Here is a 20,305-nt window from a genome sequence, read left to right on the forward strand (position 1 = left end):
AGAACGCCGGGACCGCGACGCCCGAACGGTGGCGCCAGATGATGGACAACCGCAGCTCGATCGGGTCGCAACCGATGGGCATCATGAGTCCCGCGTACGACGAGTACCGCGGTTCGCGCGACACGTCGGCCGACTCGTCCCGACTGACCCGGTGGTCGTCGTCCGACCGCCAGTCGCGGCCGTTCGGTCTCGACGACTCGTTCAACATCAACGGCAATTCGTCGTCGACGCCGTGCGACCGCCCGTCCAGGCCCCGGTCCGCCGCTCCCGATTGCGCCCCCCGAAACCGCTGCAGGCGTGACACTTTCGACCGGAACACCCGGTAGACGCCGCCGTGCGATTTACGCGATTGCACACTATAATATACAGCACAACACCACACTGATTATAACCACCGAAATTCGCAGCTTTGATACGTAATACTGTGCGTATCGTAAGAAATAAAAACGGTATCGGTGTTGACGATTGGCCGAGACCGTACGAGACTAGCGTCTATATCCAACTACAAAAATAAATCCAAATTTTACAAAAATATTATTGTGCGTGGGTTCCGATTTTATCTCATATTCCTAATAAACAAAATTAAATTAAAAAAATAATTTTTTGTTATTTTTCTTCGTCTATTTGTGCAGTACCTATGTGTTTATCGTGTAGATCTTTAATATGGTGACGAGAACAGTTCGATTGAGCACGTTTTTCGAACGTTGTGTTAATATACTGAACGGGTCGAGCGTGCAAAGTCCGCACGCCTTATTAATATTTTGTGCGCACGCTACTCTCATCAGTCACCGGTCGACTTTCGTATAATTCGTGTGGTATATTATATTTTTTAAACGTGAAATTGCAGTAATATATGTGTAGAAACTCAATATAAATAGATTGGATATGATTGCCGAACAAAAATATATAGGCTTCCTCCCCACCCGGTCGGGTGTAAATGTGTAACGGATACATATTTATATGTGAGTGCACTTAAAAATGAAATAAAATGGTAACTCGAATGTTTGCTTTGAATAACTAAAAAACATATAAATTATAATATTGTATTATTTATATTAGGACATAGATATATTATATTACATTATGTGTTATAAATAACACTTTTGACTCAAAAGATAATAATTATAATTTTAAATAATATTTATGTGCGTCGCTGGTTATGACAGTAAGCTTAAATAATAAGTAAAATAAATCAACTCAAAAAAAGGTAAAATTAAAGATAAGTATTCACGGTTTAACCATTATGGTATAGTGGAGATCACAGTATTAAAATGCTTTCTATCATAAAATGGAAATAATAGCACACGAATTTAAGACACTACGATACTAAAATATAATAAAATATAATGAATTTTGAGTTAAATATAAGCGAAGATATGTGTAGTTAGATTAATAATAACAGACAATTCGAGCGTAATTTTCGAAAATTCATAAATCGAACTAATTTGAAAAAAATGTATAGATTTTAATTGAAACCCCAACTAGTCAAACTGTTTTAATGGTCATTTTCTCCTGAAACTGATTTATAAAAATAATTAAAACCTTAATTAATTAAATAATTAAACCTAACCTTACGCTAGCCATGTACAATTAGTTTGCATTAGACTTTTTTTCCGAGCTAAATAACTAAGTAATCATTTTAAGTCACAATACTTTCAATTTATATTTAAATCTTTTACAATATACTAACAAAGATTGTTTACAGAAATCATAACATTTATTAATAACATGGGCTTAACGTAATAGCGCAACAAAGTTAGGTAGGTACTATAGAAGAATGGATTATTACGATAATTGATTAATCAATGTTGATTATATTATATTGTTAGTTCATTTGTTCTAGTTCACATATTCACCATTTTAGATATAATCCTATTTAATTATGTACAATTAATGGTGTAATAGTATTATTACTTAGAGCTACACAAACGTATAGCTAGCTGTCTAATCAATTATTATTATATGTGGAATCTATATTAGGTATAGATAGCGATATTTCGTGATTCTGACTTCACGGTTTATTCGATCATACTATGTTCTATATCACATCACTCTGAATCATGTGCACAGGTTCCAGGAAATGAACGCTGTACTTAATTCACTCGAATCTTCGCTGACCTTAAACTTATCGATCATCTATATAGTTATACCAACAGAAGTAATTTCACTTCATTTATTATCTATGATTTTTCGGCCAATTAGCCGATTGCCCGATAAGTATTAAATAATATATATGTCACCGGCGTTGAAAAATAAAAACAAAATCGTATTATTTATTCTACCACTACAAATAATAATACATAGCTCTTAAGTTTTTCACTTCCGCCAATAAGCAGTTAATCCACTTAACGATGATTGTTAAATATATTTGTCTATAGAAATTTAAAATATTTATACTCGAAACCAAGAGTCAATGCCTATTTAAAACGATTACGGATTATCATCGTTCAACAATTAATACTACATTAAAAAATGTATAATACGTAGAAGTGGAAACTATATACATTGAATACAATAATCTTTAACATTTTCATATTCAATTCAATCTTTTCAAAATACTTTATTTCAAACGCTAATAATCATTGCTGATGGCATTGTTTTTCGACTTTTCATTATTATTATTATTATTATAATTACGTAATAAATAAATTGTTGGTTACATAGAATAAACTAGTGTTAAAATATGAGCATCAATAATTTTACACGTTTTTCAATAATGTACCACTTTATTTTTGAATTTAAAATGACTTAGAAACTAATATATGATGATTATCAAAGCTTTTAGCAGTGAACAAATATATAAAAATAAGTTAACATTACGTGTGTACTTCTATAAATATAGATGTGCTCACCAAAGAAAATTTTAAATTACGGAGAGACCAAAGTGTTTTTTTAAATGTAAAATAATAATTTTATTTAGTGTAACGTACTTTAAATTTGAAATAACCTTTAAATATCTTCTTAAAAAGTTACACTTGTTTTAAAATATATAATAACAAATCAAATGATTGTCATAATGATCGTTTTTCGTACGCGCAGTAATACATAACATATACGCGTCCGTTCATATAGTCGAGTGTATTTATAGCTATAAAATAAATAAAATTTGTCGTTTTTATTTTATAACTTCCACAAATGGTGTTTTAATGTTTTACTTTTTATTTAAATTCAGGTCAGTGGCTCACGATCAAAAGAGATTTAAATTAATAGTTTAGAGGACTCGACTAGTGCATTACTACAAAACGTTGACGAAAAGTACAAAACTTTAAGCGTTACGCGATTTTAAAATGTATAAATAATATATTGGTCTGAACGCGTAAAACACCGCGGTAGTACGTTCGATTACGAGTTAATGACTTTGTATATGCGATCGTAATAATATCGTCGTATGGAGTGTGGAAAACAACGAGACGAAAAAAAAAAATAAAAATAAACACCAAAAATACAACAATAACGAGTAATAATATTAATAGATAAATCGAGCGGTTTTTATCTTCGAACGTTCACGTAATGGCGTATAAATAACGGGGTTATTATATGGGTCGTGCACACACGTGTGGGTGCGTATTTATATAATAATAATACGTTTTTATCATTACACGCCGCCGCCGCCGGGATATACGTACGTATGTCAGGAGTACTACGGGTACGCAAAATTGATGACAACGCTAGTCTGAGGTTGTTACTGCTATTATTATTTTCCAATAATATTGTATTATATTTTAGCGTCTGGCAGGAGAAAAAAAAAAAGGAAAAAAGGAAAAAAAATTTATACAATAATAAATGAAAGGAGCGGCGGCGGCGGCGGCGGCGGCGGCATTTACCTGCAACCTGCTTATACGTATACAAACCGCGCGCGCACACACACGTGTACATTGTACTTGTCTTAACACGTAAAATAATAAATCATTCGTCCGTTTCAGAGCGCCTCGGCGCGTTAATACTCCAACACTCGCGCGCGCGCGTGTGTGCGTAAAGCCAAAATATATATTATATACCGTATAGGTACTGGTTTTACACACACACGCGTGTGTGTGTGTGTTATTATCGTGTGTACCTTATATATATATATATTATATACGTGTGTGCGTGTGCGTCGGTATTTCACGTTTACGCGACGCGAGTTCAAAGGCACGCGCGCACACACACAACGACACGCGCGCGCGGGCCCCGGCAACGTAGATGTGTAACGTACACACGCGTGCTGCACACACGGCCCCCGACAACACGTATATACACACGCACACCACCACGCACACGCACGCACGCACGCACCGAGTGTAGTATTGAATCGATAAGAGGACCCTGACCCCCTCTTTTCTCTGTCCCGGGGCCGTGCCACGTAATGTTAGACACGGTCGAAAGTTTTCCAGGCGGCGTCCCCCCCGCCGGTCCCTTCTCTCTTCTCGCCGCCGGAACGACCCGCCACCGAGTTTCCCGGCCCCTGCCGCCGCCCCGTCGAGCATTTCGCCCCCTGCCCACTCGCGAAAATCGCCTCGCTCCTCCGCCGCCGCCCCCTCGGCGCGCACCCCGCCCCAGACACACACACACACTCACACACGCACACACACACACACACACACACACACACCACCGCTGACGCCGCCGTTGCGTCGACGAGGACGATGACGACTATTATACCACTACGACTGCGACGACTGCGGCGGCGGCGACGATGACGACGACGACGACGACGACGACGCCTCTACCGCGACGACCGACCCTGCGACCGCCACTACCACTGCCACTGCAGCCGCCGCCGCCACCACTACCGCAACGTAGATGCCGCTTTAATTAAAACCTTCGAAACACATCTCGTCTCACTCCACTCGACGCGTGGCAGCGCACCCGACCGCGCTACTTTAAGTCTCGCCAAAGCCGACGGTCGAGAGGGTTACGACGGCCGTTTGGATTTCGACGGAGAAAAAAAAATTTTTATTATCATTTATCGATAATAATGACGTCTATATATAAAATAATATATCGATTTATAAGCGCGCGTTGCGGTTAATAATAATTATCATTATTTTTATTATTATTATTATCATCACTGAATCGTATGTATTATATTAATTTGAGAAACGGTTCTGCATATATATAGCATCGGAAGCAACGATGTGTAATACGTGTACATAGTAAAATTATACCCCGTGTCCTATGTTAATTCCCCTTTGACTCAAAAGTATTTTCGTCGAGTGCGAGCACGCGCGCGTGCGTGTGTGGGTACATATTATATCAAATAAATAAATTGCCTTCTTATCTTATTTATCAAATCCAATATCCTCGGAAGGATATTGAATACTGCAGGTTGTGCGTATAAAATACACATTATACTTTGTGGTACTTATATATTATGGTTTCAATAAAGATCAAAACGAAAGGTATAGAAAGTAAAAATAAAATGAATCCATAATAATATTATGTACGCGCGGTAGGTACATGTGACGTTATATCCGCCGTATACCTCTACGTAATAATATTTTCATCCAAAGTGAAAATGGTTTGTTTCCATCACACCCCTGCGTTGCATGTATGATATTAAATGCGTTAAGCTGTGTATAAGCCGCATAAAATCATAGAACAATTCGTTTATACATATTTTATATTAATTAAACAACTGTATATAAGTTTAATTGGATAATAAATTAACATAATTATTTACTATATTACACCAGTGAAAACCGATTATAATATCATACCATTACCTATTACTATACCTACCGCAATAACTTTATAATTAGTTGCAAATCTTATTTAACGCCGTTCGTATTAAAAACTATCATTCTTATTGCCTATTTTAGTTGAATAATACCTAACTTGTGAGTCACATAACCCTGAAATAAAGACGATTATTTCACTATGAAAAATATGTTAACAAACCACATACCTATTAAATTTACTATGTAAATTATACATTAGTATAAACAAATTATGTTTATTAATATGTGTACAATATATTTACAAAAAAAAAAAAAAAATTGTTTGTTGAAAGTTGATTGAAAAATTCAATAATGCATTCAAATAATGTAATGAGTTGAAAACCATTTATTCATTACAATTATTATGTCAGTGTGTCAGTGTTTCATTAGATATAAAGTAATTTAACGAAAACGTAAATTGATCAATGTAGTATAGGTATCGTATAAATTACGCATACAGTTTATTAACGAATACGTTTAATTGAACTAATCATATTTTTATGATTCAAAAAATATTTTCTTCTTCTGTCCTGTCGAAGTGTATAATATTATAATCAAAAATATATATGCACCCAAATCGAACATAACAGTTGAAGTGGACATGGACTATGGAGATATAATGAAACAAACGATAAGTACTTTAAACGGAAAAATTAAATATTATGCTTATTTTTTATGTACTTGATATTTATAACATAAAATATAAGACCAGTACAATTTTTAATAGGTACCTAATCTTTATAGCTGTTCAAACTAAGACGACAAACGTATAAAAAATTGAATGGGTTTGACAATTTTTTTAGTTCATACAACTTAATAAAAATGAGGACGCGCTTCGTAATAAATATTTTTAGTGATCAGCTAATAAAGCTGTATCGAGATAGAGAGATTTACATAATATGTTAAAATTTTCAAAATTCTAATCATAGGTATATAATTATATACGACTATATCAAATTACATAAGAAATATATTTATGTATAGTTCACTTATATTTAATAAAATAAATTAAACCAGCAACTAAATCATATTTTGGGGACCATTAGATCATTATTGATTCATTAAATGTTTAGTGATTGTTTATGCAACATAGTAGGTAATATGGAGTATTAAAAAAGTGCGATCCTACATAAAATCCTTAGTGGAATCGATATTATTTTTACTGTAATACTATCGAGCCATTAGTGTACAATCATACTTATAATAATATTTTAAATATAAATAAATATTTTATAAGCAGAACATTGTATATTTGTACAATTCATTTTACTGCCGTCTACCAATACTTTAGCTACAAAGATAATGAAGCCGTTTAAAATAATGTTTTTGATTAAGTTTTAAAAAGAAAAATACTTTAAGATACACCTAATGCATCCATTCTACTTTTAACTCAGTAAATATAATGAAGTAAGAACTTTGATATTTTATATATTATAAAAGGTATATAGTACCTAACTACCGACCCCATATTTTGTGAACTAAACAAAGACGAAAGTACAATTTAATTTAATTCAAATGTTTATTGTGTACAAAAACATAAAATATTTGTACAAATTATTTTTATCAATATTGTTAATCTTTTTACACCTCGAATTTTTGATTTTCAAACCGGAAATATCATTTAAAATACAAGAATAGTATTATTATTTTATTGGTTCGGGGAAACGTAAGTTTTGAAAACAAATATTGAGAATTATATATTTTTTTTAAACCGTGGAATTAGCTCTGTTACATAAACTAGAAAAGGTTTCATGAATATCTCATCATTGTGTAAGTCACTGTAATAGAATGCATGTTTTCATAAATTATTTGATTTCAATGATGAATTATTATGTATGTATATGAAAAACAAACATGACAGGGATCGATATACACAATAGCTTAAGCGTAAATTATATGTTATATATTATTTTAATAATACTTTACCTACATACTTTACCTATATTACTATACCTACATACGTATAATAAATACTTAATATTATAGTAAAATAAATTAAGTATTTTCTTAATTTTGTAAGTTGAAATAGTTTTTACCAAAAAAATGTATATTAATCGTCAATATTAACGTAATGTAGAATGATAGAAAAATAAAAATAAAATTCATAGGTATTATAATTATATCATTTAAAATTAATTTAAAATATTCTGAATATATCATTGTATGTTTATAATATTGTAATAAGTAATAACAATTACCTATCGAAAAATAATAGAGAAAAAATATATTCGTATTAATAGTAATTTCTAAATACGTGCCAAATTTCAATACACTTCGAGTCTGAGATTCAAAATCCAATGAACAAATGGTGCATTTTATGTTTTTAAATTACTATAAATACAACTGTTAACGAAGAAACTTGATAATTTATTAATTCAATTTTTAAACCCAAGGCGGAGGTTCTGAAGTCATCTAAAATACTTATGAAAAAATTGTATATTATAGTATACCATACCATACACCCCAACCCAACAGAGGTTCATTAACTTCATTTTAACAACTAATTATAATTAAATTGTCGAGTACATCTTGATATGTGGTAGTTCAAAGCTTAGTCTTTACCAATTTCAAGCCCAAAATGTTTATGTACATCTACCCACTAACCTACCTATTTAATTCCTATGACATTTGTCAGAGTTTAAACATAAGATCGGCGCCACTGCCTGAGGTATTAAAAATAAACATTTTATGAAATTAAATAAAAAATAAAACATATTTTTGTTTTATTGAAGAATTACATACTCGTTTAATCTACAAACACCTTAAAAAAAAAATATGGAATATAAAGATACTTTCGAGATTTTTTAAGTGTAGAAAGAAAAAATAACTACAGTTCAACTAAGCTATGTTTATATATATTTTTCGAGATTTCAACATTGTATTGAAAACAAAGCAGAATCATGCAATAATATTAAAATCAAATTTTCAGATCCGTAGATAAATAATCCTTAAAATCTACACGACTTCGTCATTTTTTTAAAATAGTTTCGCAGCCTTATAAATTACCGGATATTTAATAATCTATTAAATAAGTTAATCTATAAAATTTTTTTTCATTTTGAGGAATAGAAAGGAGACCCCCTCCCTTACAATTAATACTGCTGTATCGTATCTATGGTCTAACCTTTTTTCAGATAAAAGTTCAAATTCTATTCAAAAATAGAACTGATATTTTCATTAATAAATTATAGATGAATAAACTTTTTATAGACATCTTATTATATTTTTTATGTAACCAACATCAATACTAGACAACAAATCACTAACCCAGATATTGCTTGATTTAAATTTGTCTTGTCTATTAACATTGGATTAAAATATATTATATATTAACTAAACATACTTATATAAATGTATTAACAATTTACAGTTATTTATTAAAATTCAATATTTCCAACAAAACGTATTCTTCTCAATCAATTCATATTTCAAGATAGTAGTTTGATTATTGGAACAATGTTTATATTACTACCAATAACTATAGGTACAATAAAACTATCATCATATTTTTATCATTCAATAAATGAACGTTATTTCTAATAACATTTTATCAACTTTAAATACTTAATTTTTCTTTTTTTTACGTAGAATAAAAATTCACTAATAATACTTAATACTTAAAATAAGTAAAGTTTATAAATAATACTAAAAACAAATGGATTTTAATTATCTACATGATATAGTCTTAAAGCTAAACACAATTAGTTTTTTTTTTTTTTTTGTAAAAAGTAATAAAAATATACTATTCAAATTTTGTATGGTTTTTGTGATATTCTGTGCTTTTTTAAAAAAAAAAAAAAAGAAAGAAGAGAGAAAAAAATTAATTTAAATTTGTTTATAAATTCTAAGTGAATTATACTATAAAAATGTTAATTATAGGTCAAAAGGCTTGAAAAGCTAATTCAACGTTATTCATAAGTTATTTAGTTGTTCGACACATTTTTTTAAAGCGGTTTAAAACCAAATTCTGATAAAATCCGAACACTTTAAAATAATTGTGTACCTACATATAATTTTATAAATTTTTTTTAAATATCCAGAAGTTAATTTTAAACATTATAAAAATTTATTTTGGTAAAATAAATGTAGTACAAGGTTTCTTATAAGTTAAGATAGTTTTTTTTATAAAAATATGAAGGCAAATTCGACAAAATTTGACAATTCAAAAAATATTAATCCTGAAGACTTAACACTTTTTACCATAACGTTAATTATAATTTTCTATACACAATTTTCAAAATACTTCTTTTATTTGTAAGTTATTTAAGCCTATTTAATATACTGTGATATGATAAAATACTATAATTACCTACTTTTAGTTAATATTACCTAAATGTGAAGTTATTTTTGAGAAATAGTTTGACCAATAGAATACATTCATAAAATAATTTTATATGAATAAAAAAATAAATTATTACATAGTATATTTATCATTTTTTTTTTCATATGCAATGATGCAATGATTTGTCATTAAGTTCAATTTTAACATAATCGCAGTAAAACAGTACTCAATGATAAAGTTTACTCAAAACTTAGTATACAATACAATGATTTCCATAAATTTTAAAAATTCTATTTTATTTACAATTATTGTTCACTTTAACAGGTGGAAGTATACCCAGATTGGCTAAACTGATATGCTTATGAAGTCATTACACTTAAACCAAAATACATCGAGCCACGATAGACTTTAATTATAATTAATCATTTTTATCAGGCAAAGTCAGATAAATAGCTAGTTAAAAATAAAATCCATACTTATTTAAATAATTCAACATAATAAACAGTTTAAAAAAAAAAATAAGAAGAATCAAATAAGTCTGCTGTTAACTATTTTATAATATTTTGAAGTTTTTAAAAACTGATTAATTTATTACCTATATGAAATACGCACATATACATAAAAATAACGATTATAACTATTAAACTGTTTAATATAATTTAAATAATACATTATTTTAATTACCTAACATATCTTATTTTTTTATTTGAGAATTATTTTAGTCATAAATTTACTATTCTAATTAAATTATAAAATGAGAAGCACGGTTTATAAGTTATAACCATATAGATTAACAATAGATATCATAACAGTCAAAAATAAGTTATCGTCAATAACACACAAGTCAATTAAAAAATGAAGATAACGGTGGATTAATACTTAAATTAATGTGTATGTTTTTGTAATGTGGAGTTCTCGGTAATAATAAACTGTTAGATTTTTTTATTTTAAATATAATTGTACGGTTTATCACAAAAAATATATAATTTGTAACAATGTAAAGATTTGAATTTTCAAAAGTAATTAATAATTATATTAAAAATATTATTTTTTTTCTCGGCGTTAGAATTAAAATAATCAATTTCCTATATAGATAATTCAATAACTAATTTATAAATTTAATTAATAAAGTAACAAAATAAATAAAAAATAAAAATGACAGTTTTAAATTTAAAATAAAACAATTTAAAAGAAATTACTTATTTAATAGCTACCACTGTATAGGTAGTATTATTTTTAATGAATATTTTACAAAATTATAGGTAGTCATTTTATTAATTATATTAACAACATAAAAAAAAATTTCTCAAAAAATTGTATTAATCTAATTGTTAATAGGTCACTCAGAAAATAATAATAAATCACTTAGAACGTTTGTATGTTTATTATTTTCTATTTGTACTCAAATAAATAACAAATTTTTTCATTATGAAAATTATAATTTTTTTTTGTAATTTTATCATGTTCAGACTTATCTTATAACGCATATTGGTATTTAAAATTAAATCACTGGTTTTAAATTGTTTTAACCATCAGAAATAGGTTATATTAGGTTAACTTCAACATATTATTTTGATATACGAAATCTTTTAAAACTATCTTTAGGTAAATTTTTACAAGAATCAAAAAGCAACATTAACAATGTTTAAATTATAGTAACGTTTAAATCCCTACTGCAGTTAAAAGCAAATTTATTTCATAGGTTGACGTCAAACTACAATAGTTAGTTTATGTTTAACTGTATATGAAAATATTGTAGCGCACTGCGCAAACATACAAGCTTATAAAATATATTATTATACCAAAATATTGTACTTCAAATAGTTTAGGATTTAAGGTAAATCAAATTATTGACGATTTCATTTGAATGTTGTATGCCAGAAATATTCAATAAATGATTAATTATTGCATTATACATAAATTAATAAATTATACTGCATAGATTATTGTATTATAGAGTTATATTTTACTAACAACGCAATGTTATATGCACTGAATAAATTAATTTATCGTAAAATCATCAATAACAATACCTATGGTTTATAATTTTGAAATCATATTTTATGAAATTAGTATAACATATAAAAATATTATATTAGATAAACTGTTTTATAGTAAACGCGATAAATGCAGTTGGTCATAAAATACATTATAATATACTCTCTATATTATTATTTTTTTTTTAATAAACCATGACGACATTACAGACATTTAAAACAATTTCGTAACACAATAACACGTCACCCCTAACATTTTAATAAATCAGTTGGCATGATTGTGGATTTTAATATCACAATATTATTTTATCGCAAATTACTTCATAAAATATATTTTAGCTAAATAATTATTACAACTATAAATTATACTTTTAACCAATTACGATAAAAATAATTACGTAGGTGCTGCACAGAAAACATGAGAAAAACACACTTTACGAGGTTTCTAAACGCATGTAATGCATGAGTTTCAATTAAAATATAACTAAAAAATAATTCCATGTACTTTGCCTTATAAAATCAAAATTAAATAATTGCATTATTAAAATGGTAACATCTAAACAATATGTTATACTTAATACAGAAAATATCAAATTTTATTTACGTAATTTTAGTATTATAACGATTTAGTTCATTTTTCTCATCAATAACACAATAATTATTTTATAAGAATACTTGTTTGAGGTAAAAATGTATAAAAAGTATTCTATAGTATTGGTAATGATTGTAACAAATATCACTAACGTATGTACCTAACTAAAATGAAGTGATACCCTCACAAAAATTAAAATATTATAATATAGGATAATAATTAAATAATACTAACCTTTGACTTTTTGTCTCTATTCAGCGTACGACGACATCTTGTACCGGTACACTGTAAATAATAAAATGTATTATGTAATATAATTTTTAATATTGTCAAATTTTACAAAGGAATTTTAATATATTAACAATATTATTAGATATTTCATAGACATAAGATAATTTTGATTCAAATAGTACATTATTTGTATGACCAAAATGTTAATTATAGTTTTAAAAATAATAATTTTATTATTATTATTAATAGAAAATCATAATATCATCTATTTACACAATAAGTTTACTTGAGATATTATACTATAAATACATTATTAAAACAAAATAAGATAATATGCATTAATCTTGAAATTAATACACTTATTTACTTTTGAGTTTAACAGCTTCACTGCAAAATACATATTTTGTTTCACGGTTGGTTAAGCGAACCTATTATATACACAAATGTGCCCTTTCATTTATACGAACAAAAATTTACCTCCAGAACTACTTCTAATGGAAAATTATTTTTTAAATATACCACGATATAATTTTTTTTTTTTTAGAATAGAATCATTTTAGATTCTGAGGAAAGTAATAACGATTACGAAAATATATAAATAGTTTTAATCTTAAATATCAAATAAAAGATTTGTGTTCTCAAGCATTTCTATCTAGGTTATAAGATTAAGTATCATTTTAATTTATATTTCAAGAAAAATAAACTAACATTTCTCGTGTCTTTAAAAAGTTCAAAAATAGCCTAAGTATTATAAAAATAATACTGTAAACGGAAATAGAGAATACGAATATAAGGTGAAAAATGCATGTATATAGTTATTCGTTTACAAGATTCACAAGAAAAAAAAAATTCGATTTTGTCGAAAATTGGATTTGAGTAAAATTTCCCGTTTTTCCTATTTACTTGTCCAAAGAACAAACTAGATCCTATTTGCTATTTTAAATCACCACCAAAGTTTAAAATTGACGCATTTAATCGACTACAAGTACTTAAAAAGAAAAAACGCACATTATTATAAAATCAATACATTCATTGCTCCGCTCAGGATCTAAAATTAAGTATGAATAATTAAATTTAAAATAATAATGATATAAACAATTAGGACTACCTACCTATATTATATAAATATCAAATAAAAGATTTCTTAAAAGTGTTTTTCTCAAAATTTTAAAACAAAATTAGACTAACTCCACATACATTTTTTTTATGAATGGCTGAAATTCAAATTTTAATTTATTATCAAACAATTTTTTGTTATTATTTATAAAATACTTATTTTAGAATCTTAAAAAACTCTAAAAATACTTGAACTGTTGTTTTTACACAATAACAATTTTAAAAATTTAAGACTTATTTTAAGTTGTATATTGGCATTTAAAATGTTGAAATAAATTACCAAATATGTTTTTCTATAATTTTAATTATACGAAATTTTTGCAAAAATCTTGATTTTCATAATTAATTAAAAATACCAATTTTAGTCATATTTTTATACATCAAAAATATAATTTATAGGGAATTATTGATACTTTTCATCAAACTGCACAATGAAATTTATAAAATATTTTTACTAATTTAATTTTAGAATGTGTATAAATGTAAAAAATAAATATAGATACAAACATAATTGTTTTTTTCAGACTTTTGTGCTTTGTAAATTTCCAGTACGTAGCTAAATATTAAAAACAACAAATTGATTTTATCTTTCTAGATACCTTAACTTATAATTGCTTGCATTTATTTTTCCTACCCCATATTATTCACATTTATATTTTCTTACATTATAATTATACCAAAATGCACGATTTTTAGTTTCAGCACATGATTGATGAATCGAAAATGCTCATGGTTATCGTAACTTCGCGATAAAGTTTCACGAAGGGTACAGATGTTTATACTATTAACCTATTCACGCCGTTCTTTGAGTGATACGTCGATATTGACTAATTAGTTAATAATAATATCATTTAGTAATACGATGTTGAATAATCATATAATATATTATATGATTTATTAACAAATAGTTTAACGATAAACTTAACCCATTAGGTCAATAATTAAAAAAAAACTATGATACATACATAAATTAATAGGGAGTAAAATATCTTTAAAATATATACTAATTAACCATCTCCGCTCAATGATTTATCTATTAAATTCAGAAAAGGGACCCTCTACACATTCAGCTGCATTTTCAGCTCCATACTATTCAGCTGACTGACATATAGCATATTTTTGAATTTAACGTGCCTCAAAAAAAAAAAAAAAAAATGATCAGGCTGTTTTATTTATCTTGTATAAAGACAAGTAGTAGGCACGTCAAATTTAATTAAACAGTTTAAATAAGAATATAATATTTAATTTAAACTTATTTAAATTAAAATTATAACGTAAATATGAAATCTGTGTATAATAAACAAAACAATAACGTCAGTAAAAATGTCCCCGACTTTTTTCAATTCAAAAATTATAAATTATAATAAATTATTTGACCAAAAACGTAATTTTACACAATAGAAATCTAATTATTTGAACAACACATTCGTGTACAATGAACTGTATATATTCATTAGACATGTACACATTTAAAGGTGATGTATACCTATGTATATGATAATTTATCCAATAGTTAATAAATTATACAGTAAGGGATTGCGTGTCAAACGTATTGTAGTAACATTCTAAAGTGGTTGCGTCTCGTGTTACAAACAGCACAAGTGTCTTTGCGCTAAGAGATTCACAAATACTCCTCACAATCTCCTTATGGAGGAAAACTCACAAAAGCGACTATTTAAAAGTTGCCAAAGCACGTGAAACGTGACGCGGACAAAAGGGTACACTGTTTTATACATGTACATTGTTATACATATTACATTTATTTTACATATATATGAAATTGGGTAGAGACATATATTATGTGATACTCTGATACGCAAAAAGGTGGATTTCCGTATACGTAGAAGTAATTCTATTCTTTTCCGACGAACTTTTTAAAAACAACTTCTCTATGAATTGTTTTATATATATATAAATACACGATTATCGTTGAAAATAAATATTCCATGTAAATTTCACTGATTTTCTTTTTAGAAGATTTTTTTCTATTTTCACAACGTTTTTTTGTTTGCAATTTTATATAAATAAAAACGTTCACTGTGGTAGCGCTAACACTTACGAGTATTTATAAGCTATTTATAATATAACTGAGCAGATTTTTGAATACTACTGTAATCCAACATGAAGATAATATTTATAAAAATAAAGCTCATTATCATACAAATCAACGATTACCATTTAGAATTGAATAAAATATGATATTTGATTATACTCAATATTATTATTTTCATAATAGTAATATTTATAGTATTATAAATCGAATTTTTAAATGTATTAATAACTTCTCGTTAAGTACCTATATGTGTATAATATACCTCAAGTTTGTATACTGTTTCGTGAGTTAATTAAAATATTCGAAGAACCAGAAAATCAGATATTTAACATTTTTAAATTTATTGTGCGATAATTTAAATTATTTCACTTAACAACTCATTACAATTACGGTTTGAGGGTAGTTTAAATGCCGCTTAACAAGCGTTTGTATAATATAATCGTTTTCGTTGTTTTTAATTGTATATAAACATAATATATCTACCTAATTCAATTTATATAACCATGGAAGATAAGTTTTGAATACATTTCTACATAAATTTAATATTCTCTAGTACTACTACTAGCAATTCTGTTTTAATTTCAAAAGTTTTAGAATGTGTATTGAATATTTCAACAACAACAAAAAAAAAAAAAAAAAAAATGAATAAATAAATAATTAATTGTTCTGTCATAATAAGATTATTATTTAATTTGAAAAAATATTATCATTCTATCCAACAATAAGCAATTATTATTCATTATAAAAAGTTTAATTAAATGTATAACTCGTATCTTATAAAATTAGATTCAATGACTCAACGTATAAAAATCATTATAGTTACTTGGTAAATGCAAATATATTATAAAGTATTAATTTTTTTTTGTATATAACAATCATCTTTGTAAATAAGTCTTACATAAATAAATAAGTGAGTAAAAGCTTAAACTAAGCGAGCATGTTGACATCTTACTCTCTAAACTTAATTTATGAGATACATAAACAATAGTTTATATTTCTTTTTAATGTAATACTTCCTGGTTATATAAACTGCACTCAATTGACATGCAATAAATAAATGCATTAATACGTATTTATGAAGGATAAAAGAATAAAAAAAATCTTATTAATCTAATGTTGGTATAATAGTTGAACAAAATAATGATCCTATACCTATAACTAAGCGTATTGAAGAAAACCGTCATTAAATAGTAGTTATATATTAAATCAACAGCGGTATTGGTAGCCATGGCAATGATATATTATTACATGGTATATATTTATTGTTAATATTTGTCATATGTGTAGTAAAGTTTAAACGTATAATTATTTATATTTGTTTTTGTTATATTAAAAAAAAAAAAAACATTTCTTCGACATATTTTATACAGGGAGGAACACGAACTATACTAGAACGTATATGTAATATGCCATAATATATTATATGATAAAATAAGAACAATACTTTTTAAAACGTCATAGTAATATTAATAACTTTATAAAATTTCACCATTGGCCGAAATAAATTAATAATATATAAATAATATTTTAATATTTATAGGTACCTACGTTCTAGATATGCAATATAATATTTATGCACATTTCAGTTTTATTAAAAAATTACCTAATTGAACACATATGCAATATACAAATAAATAAAAGTATAGTATACCACGTATATAAAACCATTTGTCAATCTTGAACTCGATCCACTGTGCCAACAAAAAAAGTACAAACTGTCGTGTTGTCTTGCATTTATGTTTAGTAAATGTATAATGTATATAATATCTCTTATAATATATTATACAATTGTACAAATGTACATTAGTTTTCTTTAAAACGATAAAATACACGCAAGTGTTTTTATTTTTTTTAGATATTTTCAGAGGTCTTCGACTTGATATGACCTCATTAAATTCTTTCCAAAAACACATACTCATTGTACCATTAAAATTATAGTAAGTATGTATTTGTATTTGTCTTTATAGCTTATATTTAAACAATAATAATTAAATAAGGCTTTAATATTATACTAAACATAATTAAATTTATGTGTGTAATACAACATTTTAAGTCGACTTTCAACGTATAAATAATAAAAGATGACATTAAATTTGAAAAAAAAAAACAGTTTTATTTAACTAATATCCACCAGAAAGTTATTTAAATCTGTAATTAATTACAAGTTTTGGTTAATTTATTTACGTACATAAAAAAGACAATTTTATAGTTTATTATTAAAATATAACGTATAGCTGAATCTATAAAGAATAAAATATTGTACAATATTATTATTATTATTATTATTATTTATTAGGTACAATTTTTATTTTTTAACCGATAAATTAAGTCCAATAAACACCCTCTATCACTCCTAATTATCTCATTCTACTTATTAGGTGTTTATTAGCTCAAAGAAGTGCATAAGCAAGCTAAACACGGATCAAACGATATTTCAGAAGAGAAGATTCATATTCGACCTGCACGCGTCGCATATAAAATATGTATATTAACATTTGAACAGAAATTATGAAAAAGTACACCTTTATAGTAAATATGAATACGATGTGTACGTGCAATGTGTTATCTTTATTATACATATATATTGTACACTTATGTTGTTTTAAACCCGTATATAAAATGCATCGACACCTAATAACATTATGGTGATAATGTTCACAAAAAAAAAAAATATAGATACATATATACTTTCAGCGATAATGCATGGTGATATGGAGCATTTACGTTTCTAAATTTATATATTAGATGATACCGATGCAGTGCTTAACTGCGGTGGATACATCCCAGAGACTATAGAAATCAAACACCGGAAAATATTCAAAACGGAATGCGGAAAATTGTATTATACACGAACAATTCCTATATGCAAGTATATATAGGCTTTATATTAGCTATACATATACACATATATTACATAGTACAATATACATAATGTATTTTCTAAGTAGAATTATTTATGTAAATATATATATATAATATATATATTATATATAATTTATAAACGTACGCACATGAGCATGCGCACACATACACAAATACATAAATACATTGCAAATGCATATGCTTTTTATAATATATTTATATATAAGGTAATAATTTAAGTTGAATTTTTAAAAATATTCGAGTATCTATGAATTTATTGTTTTATATTTTCAATATTTAACCAATCAGTGCCTAAAAGGCAAATTTTATAAAATGGAGGATTTTTTTTTAGACTAATAATTAATTAAATTATTTGAATTATTTGTTGATACATATTCATATACCTATGTACAATTATAAAATAATATGATAATTTTCAGTTTATTTAAGTACAGTATACAAGATGATGATAACTGATTTTACTAATTTTACTGATGAATATGGAGTATCGTAAAATTTATACTTGAAATTTGTACAAAAATTTATTTCCCCTCTAATAAAATTTTTTATTTTTGTAATTTAGGTTGAAAAATGTAGAAATAAACTTTTATTACATTTTCAAATATTAGGTATAAAAACAAAGTTCTTATGAATTATTAACTACAAAATAATTTCCTTTGAATTTAGTTACAATTTCAATTTAAACTTCATTGTAACTATGGATATACGATAATATATTTTTGATATATTTTTAAGGATAAATTTAAAACTTACGATAAGATTTGTGTTCTCAAGCATTTCTATCTAGGTTATAAGATTAAGTATCATTTTAATTTATATTTCAAGAAAAATAAACTAACATTTCTCGTGTCTATAAAAAGTTCAAAAATAGCCTAAGTATTATAAAAATAATACTGTAAACGGAAATAGAGAATACGAATATAAGGTGAAAAATGCATGTATATAGTTATTCGTTTACAAGATTCACAAGAAAAAAAAAATTCGATTTTGTCGAAAATTGGATTTGAGTAAAATTTCCCGTTTTTCCTATTTACTTGTCCAAAGAACAAACTAGATCCTATTTGCTATTTTAAATCACCACCAAAGTTTAAAATTGACGCATTTAATCGACTACAAGTACTTAAAAAGAAAAAACGCACATTATTATAAAATCAATACATTCATTGCTCCGCTCAGGATCTAAAATTAAGTATGAATAATTAAATTTAAAATAATAATGATATAAACAATTAGGACTACCTACCTATATTATATTATGTATATTCTAAAATTTTAGAACTAAATGCCATTATATTACGCATGATTCCATTATCATTATATAAATCGTATATAGTTAATTTATGAAAAACAAAATATTGGGTCTAACATAATATATTCAGATAAAATAATATAGATGGTTTGTGATCAATAATTATAAATATTATACAATAAATTGGCATTCGTTAACAATAT

At 26.6% G+C, this 20,305-nt stretch overlaps 1 protein-coding gene and 1 long non-coding RNA gene across 3 annotated transcripts in view; one reads left to right on the top strand and one right to left on the bottom strand.

Moving 5' to 3' along the window:
- LOC114120666 (neurexin-1) overlaps nucleotides 1-20,305 on the bottom strand; it is a 225,921-nt gene that overhangs the window by 166,746 nt on the left and 38,870 nt on the right. The window contains exon 3 of the mRNA XM_027982637.2: nucleotides 12,805-12,855. Coding sequence (XP_027838438.2) covers nucleotides 12,805-12,855 — 51 coding nt within the window. The remainder of the gene's footprint in view (nucleotides 1-12,804; nucleotides 12,856-20,305) is intronic.
- Nucleotides 17,622-18,878, top strand: LOC126552022 (uncharacterized). 2 transcript variants are annotated; one of them, XR_007605877.1, is made up of 4 exons: nucleotides 17,622-17,719; nucleotides 17,826-17,907; nucleotides 18,349-18,518; nucleotides 18,665-18,878. It is a non-coding gene; the product is annotated as an uncharacterized LOC126552022 (long non-coding RNA). The 2 variants fall into 2 exon arrangements; XR_007605878.1 differs by having other exon boundaries at nucleotides 17,634-17,726.

The sequence above is a fragment of the Aphis gossypii genome, chromosome X (assembly GCF_020184175.1).
Source record: "Aphis gossypii isolate Hap1 chromosome X, ASM2018417v2, whole genome shotgun sequence".
NCBI classification, from domain to species: Eukaryota; Metazoa; Arthropoda; class Insecta; order Hemiptera; family Aphididae; genus Aphis; species Aphis gossypii.